Source organism: Moschus berezovskii, chromosome X, assembly GCF_049115385.1.
Source record: "Moschus berezovskii isolate FMDL1 chromosome X, NW_MosBer_1.0, whole genome shotgun sequence".
NCBI lineage: Eukaryota > Metazoa > Chordata > Mammalia > Artiodactyla > Moschidae > Moschus > Moschus berezovskii.
In genome coordinates this window covers 145913150-145919487 of record NC_142488.1, presented here as the reverse complement: position 1 = coordinate 145919487, position 6338 = coordinate 145913150, and the positions used below count along the sequence as shown (strand labels likewise).

The window sequence follows — 6338 nt, the reverse complement described above, 5'->3', positions numbered from 1 at the left end:
GAAAGGATTTCGGTTTTTTTGAATTTACCAAGGCTAGATTTATGGCCCAGGATGTGATATATCCTGGAGAATGTTCTGTGTGCACTTGAGTAAAAGGTGAAATTAATTATTTTGGTGTGAAATGTCCTATAGATATCAATTAGGTCTAAGTGTTCCATCGTACAATTTCACATTTGTGTTTCCTTGCTAATTTTCTGTTTGGTTGATCTATCCATAGAGGTGAGTGGACTATTAAAGTCTCCCTCAATTATTGTGTTACTGTTAATTTCCCCTTTCGGAGTTTTAGCATTGACCTTACATATTGCGGTGCTCCTATGTTGGATTATTTTCTTGTTGAATTGATCCTTTGATCATTATGTAGTGTCCTTCTTTTTCTTTTTCCACGGACTTTATTTCAAAGTATATTTTATCTGATATCTCTTATCTGTATTGCTACTCCTGCCTTATTTTGGTCTCCAGTTGCATGAAATACCTTTTCCCAGCACTTCACTTTCAGGCTGTATGTATCCCTTGGTTTGAGGAGGTCTCTGTTGGACAACATATATAGTGCCCTTGTTTTCATATCCATTCAACCAGTCTTTGTTTTTGGTTGGGGCATTCATCCCACTTACATTTAAGGTAATTATTGGTGAGAGTGATCATGTTGCCTTTTACTTTGTTGTTTTTGGTCCGAGTTTATACACCTTATCTGTGTTTCCTGTCTAGAGAAGACCCTTTAGCATTTGTTGATGAGCTGGTTTGGTGGTGCTGAATTCTCTCAGCTTTGCTTGTCTGTAAAGCTCTTGATTTCTCCTTCATATTGGAATGAAATGCTTGCTGAGTAGAGCAATCTGGGTTGCAGTGTTTTCACTTTCATCACTTTAAGTATGTCGTGCCATTCACTCCTGTCCTGAAGAGTTTCCATTGAAAGATCAGCCATTATCCTTATGGGGAACCCCCTTGTGTGTTATTTGTTGCATTTCCCTTGCTGCCTTTAATATTTGCTCTTCGTGTTTGATCTTCACGAATCTGATTAATATGTGTCTTCTGGTGTTTCTCCTTGGGTGTATCCTGTTTGGGACTCTCTGGGTTTCTTGGACTTGGCTGGCTATTTCCTTCCCATTTTGGGGAAGTTTTCAACTATTACCTCCTCAAGTATTTTCTCATGGCCTTTCTTTTTGTCTTCTTCTGGGACTCCTATGATTTGAATGTTGGGGCATTTACCATTGTCCCAGAGGTCTCTGAGGTTGCCCTCAATTCTTTTAATTTTTCCCCTCTCTGCTTCATTTATTTCCACCTTTCTATCTTCCACCTCACCTATGAGTGATGACCCTGCGGGACAGGATGGGTAGGGAGTTGGCAGTGGGATTCAGGATGTGGGACACATGTACACCCATGGCTGATTCATGTCAATGTATGGCAAAACTTACTTCACGATTGTAAAGTAATTAGCCTCCAATTAAAATAAATAAAAAATTAAAAAAATAGAAAATCCAAAAAATTTGCGAAAATAGAGGAAATTAATAAATTTCTTGAAAGACACAAATTCCCAACACTACCTCAAGAGGAACGTGAAAACCCTAAATATCCCTAAATCTATCAAATATATGGAACAGAAAACTCCAGGCCCATGTGACTTAACTAGTGAATGCTATGAAACGCATGAAGGAGAAATATCACCATGCGCATACAAATTCTTACATAGAGGAGAGGACACAGTTCTCAAACCATTTTATGAGGCTAGCCTGAAACAAGACTAAACCCGGATGAAGACATTGGAAGAAAAGAGAACCATAGACCAATATTCTTCATTAAGCACAAAAAATGAAATGTTAGCAAGTTTAATCCAGCAATATATAAAGCATTATGACCAAATGAGATCTATTCCAAGAATGAAAGTTTGGTTATGCATTAACAAATCTTCAACCAGCACTATTCATCATGTGAAGAAAACACAGGAGACACACCATATGATCATTCTGATAGATACCACAAAAGCATTTCACAATGTTCAAGAACCACTACGATAAAAACTCTTCAAAAACTACAAACAGACTTTCTTAATGTGGTCAAGGTCACCTACACAATTACAACTACCATGATAATGGAGAAAAATCTAATCCCTCCACTGGGGGTGGGGAAGGCTGCTGGCCTTGGGTTTGGAGGGCCGCTGAGAGTCCTATCCAGCCAGGGGGTGAGAATCAAGCGGCCTCATGGAAGTACCTGCCCCCTCCTCGGGCAGTGGCCCAGATCCCGTCACCTCCCATGGAACCAGTTGTTCCTGGGTGACGCACACCACCTCCCAGGCAGTGGTGCCCCAGCCCCTTCATCACCCCCAGCTGCACTGTGTCTGTTGAGTTGACCCCTTCCAGACACGGAAGTAGACTAACACCAGCAGGCCAGCAGACACTAGGTCACCTCTAGGTGAAGGCAACCTTCACGTCCAGCCCTCCAGAGAGCTGCCAGACTTTGTTCCTCGAGAGGGAAAGCCCATGAGAGTTGTGCGAGCAGAGGCCATGTGACTAGTGGTGTCCTGGTGGGCACTACCATTCCGACAGCCCTTGTGTGCAGCTGCTCCCACTGATCTTTCTGGCAGGCCTGCGATAAGTCCCCAGCCTGAAGTCCCTGTGTCTCTGTGCCTGGAGCCCCAAGATGCCCAGGCCCATGCCATCGCCAGTGAGTCCAAATGCAGTCCTCGCTTCCCTCCCCAGTCGGCCAAGCACAGCCCACTCCACATCCGTAATCTCGGCACTCCAGGACACGGTCCTGTCCACCACCATGCAAATGTGCCTACGCATGAACATAAGCACGCAGAGATGCCAAAGTGCATGCCTCTGACACGTGCTCTTTCACACAGACACACACACCCCCATGTGCAAGACCCTGTGCACAAGAACACGTACACTCCCATGTGCATGCACCTGACCACATTCTCTCTCACACACGTTCACGCACCTGTGTACACGTTCTCTCTCTATTTGGCACGTGCACGTGTGCGCACACACACAGACATGGACAGGCCCATGCCCTTGTGCATGAACCTGCCTAGACACACACGAATGCACACATGAGCCACGTGTGAACACCAGGGGTACAGACCAGGCATGAACCAGTGGTGCCTGACTTCCTTCCGGAAGTCGATGACAGGGACCTGCGCTCAGCAGGATGGTCACCTGTGACCTCGACCAGGTTGGCAGCGGCACAGACATGGAGGTGCACAGGGACTGGGGCTCACTTGGAGTTTACAGGCTTGGACCAGAAACAGTCCTGTATGCTGAAGAGGGGGGCGGGGTCTGTTTGAGCACACGCAATGAGGAGCTGGCGCCCACACACCCAGGGGCCACACCGCTAAACCATTTAGCAGGTTTCCAGGCCTGAGGCAGGACTGACTTACAGTGTCCAAACCACCTGGGTGTGCATCTGCAAAGGCGCTTGTGGGCGACACGGCACACTACTGCATGAAGTTTCAGCAGGTTCACCCATTGCCCGAGAGCCTGCAATTATCGCGAGAACCAATGGTTGGTGGGAAACAATCGTGAGGCGGTAACCAGGGTATCTGAGCGCAGGCGCTCTGCCTATGGTGAGCTGCAGGACCGCTCTGTAGGGCTGTGATCTGTAGGGCCGGTTGAGTCTTTCCCGCCGCTGAGGGAGGGGGAGGGGATTCAAGATGGAGTCTGAGGCACACAGTGGAGGAGCCACCAGGGCAGCCAATGAAGAAGAAGGTGACGTGGCCTTGGCAGCGGGCACAGCACCTGGCAGCCACAGCATGTCAGGTGGTGTTGGTGGCCACGCTGACCCTGGCGTCCCACCTGGCCCTGGTGACGCCCTCAGTCATGGCGATCCTGGTGGTCCCGCCGACCTGGCTGATCCCAGAGTCCTCAGCGCTGCAGGAGAGTCAGGTGGTGCAGCCAGTGCTATTCCACAGATCCCGGGGGCACCCCACACTCCAGGGCCTGGTGGAGATGCTGCACCTGGAGCCACCGTTCAAAGAAACCGAGCTCTCCAGTTGTATCCTATTCCAGGATCCCCGCTGGGCCAGTTGGCCACGGGGGTCAGGGTGTCGGCTACTGGTGGTTTGTGGGGTTGCTGCTGGTGAGGCCTAAAGTGTAGGAGGAGGGTACTCTGGGGAGTTGTAATGTATGGGTCAGGGGTTGTTTAGCCGCCAGGGGAAGATAGGAAAAGCAACCTGAAGAGAGACAGAGGGCCGGGTGCTGATATCCAGGCGGTCCTCAGGGTATAGTCTGGGAGTTCCGGACATTCTAGGCAGCGTCCTTGTGGGAGAAGGCAGGTCTCAGTGAGCAGGGAGCCTGACATATAGGCAAAATGAGAAATGCGGATGATGCCTTAACCATATCTAAACCAGCAGCCTCAACGTGCTTTTCTCATCGCACGCAGAGGCCGATATCGCCCGCTATATCCTGAATCAACGTACTCAGCTGCGAGGGCCGATTCGGAAGAAGCTCAAAATTAATGGCCGCGTGCTGGTTCTGTAAGTTCTAAAGCGGGCTGGGCCGGGGCGGGGGTGATGGGTGGTGGCCAGGGCCAGTCTGGGCCCAGGAGGAGCCACAATGGAGGGTTAAACCTCAAGGAAAAGTGTGGTGGTTTGGGCTTGTCGGTGTGCGGGAACAGAGGGAGGACATGCTCCTCTTCCTCCTTCTCGGCGGGAACTTGAATTTCACTTTTGCTCCCTTTTAGCCGATTGACTGCTGAAGACTCAGGCCTGCTCCAGAGGTCTGCAACTTTCTGTCAGGAGCAGCTTTCCCTGATGATGCGGTCCTTGCAGCACTTTGGGGCCCCCGTTTCTCAGCACGGAAGAGGGGTGTAAACCTAGCCTATGTGCCCTAGCCTCAAGTGTCCTTCCACAGGGCATTGCTTTCTGCAGTAGTTTGATTTGGCTTCATCTTATGCTTAAGGTGCAGCTTGGAGGCTCAGTGTCTCCATAGTTTGTTTGGTGATTATTAACTGCAGAAAATAAAACTGAGCTCCTGTGCTGTCTCTGACTTTATTTTTAGCTTCTGCACTTCCTCATACTGCATTTGTCTTTCAGTTGAAGAGGAGGTTCTGAGATTTAGATATTCAAGGAGTACAACGTAATTGAAGACAATGGAAGAAGTGGGAGAATAAGAAAGCAGTATAGTGTCATTCAGTCTTAACTTTGGAATATGTTCTCATTTTATACTTATATTAAATATTAAGATAAATCACCAGAGGCCTTCCCTGGTTGCTCAGATGGTAAAGAGTCTGCCTGCAGTCGGGTAGACCCGGGTTCAAGCTCTGCGTTGGGAGTATCCTCTGGAGAAAGTAATGACATTCCACTCTAGTATTTTTGCATGGAGAAATCATGGACAGTGGATCTTGCAGGCTACAATTCATAGGGGTGCAAGAAGTCAGACTGCACAGAGCAAGTGCACTTTTCACTTTTCTTATAAAACCTGAATGATGCTGTTTCTCAGTCTGTAATTCACATCTGAATATTTGTGCCCTCATGGACTGTACCACACTAGACTCCTCTGTCCTCCACTATCTCCTAGAATTTGCTCAAATTCATGTCCATTGAGTGGGTGATGCTCACCCTGTCATCCTCTGTCTCCCCCTTCTCCTGTTGCCTTCGATCTTTCCCAGCATCAGGGTCTCTTCCAGCTCGTTGGCTCTTCACATCAGGTAGCCAAAGTATAGGAGCTTCAGGATCAGCATCAGTCCTTCCAATGAATGTTCAGGGTAGATTTCCTTTAGGATGGACTTGACTGCTCCCCTTGCCGTCCACATCCTCTGAAGAGTATCCTTGTATCCTGAAAGCTTGACAAGCTCACTAATTAATTGTAATAACTCTTTCATACATCCCTTTGGTCTTCCTACATAGACAATCATTTGTTCTGTAAGTAAATACACTTTCTTTTTTTCCAATTAATGCATTTTAACTGATTTCTGTGAAAACGAGAGCTCCAACACCTTGGCCACCTGATGCGAAGAGCTGACTCAGTGAAAAACGTCCCTGTTGCTGAGAAAGATTGAAGGCAGGAAGAGAAGGGGACGACAGGGGATGAGATGGTTGGATGGCATCCCCGACTCGATGGCTTTGAATTTGAGCATGTTTTAGGGAATGGTGAAGGAGAGGGAAGCCTGGGGCACTGCAATCCATGGTTTGTAAAGAGTCCCACATGACTGAATGAACAATAACAGGCAGAAGGAAGATGCTGGTCCGTTGTGTGTTTCGGCCCCTCACCATCTGCTACCTTTGTCTAGTGAGCCCCTTCTGTGGCACACGTTGGAAAAATCAAAGCTGCAATTCTGGAACCCACATTCTAGATGGGTCCAGGTTGTGAACCTAGTTAGCTCATGAAGATGAGCACTAGAGGCTT

At 48.1% G+C, this 6338-nt stretch overlaps 1 protein-coding gene across 2 annotated transcripts; it reads left to right on the top strand.

The window, feature by feature from the left end:
* Window positions 1-3646: 3646 nt before the first annotated feature.
* On the top strand, window positions 3647-4989 carry LOC148773532 (EKC/KEOPS complex subunit LAGE3-like). 2 transcript variants are annotated; one of them, XM_088833919.1, is made up of 3 exons: window positions 3647-3987; window positions 4343-4468; window positions 4675-4989. In XM_088833919.1, exons 1-3 carry the CDS (start codon window positions 3647-3649, stop codon window positions 4802-4804), a joined length of 597 nt encoding a protein of 198 aa, XP_088690045.1. In that variant the 3' UTR covers window positions 4805-4989. The 2 variants fall into 2 exon arrangements, with proteins under 2 accessions (XP_088690045.1, XP_088690044.1); XM_088833918.1 differs by having other exon boundaries at window positions 3647-4038; window positions 4346-4468.
* The last annotated feature ends 1349 nt before the right edge of the window (window positions 4990-6338 follow it).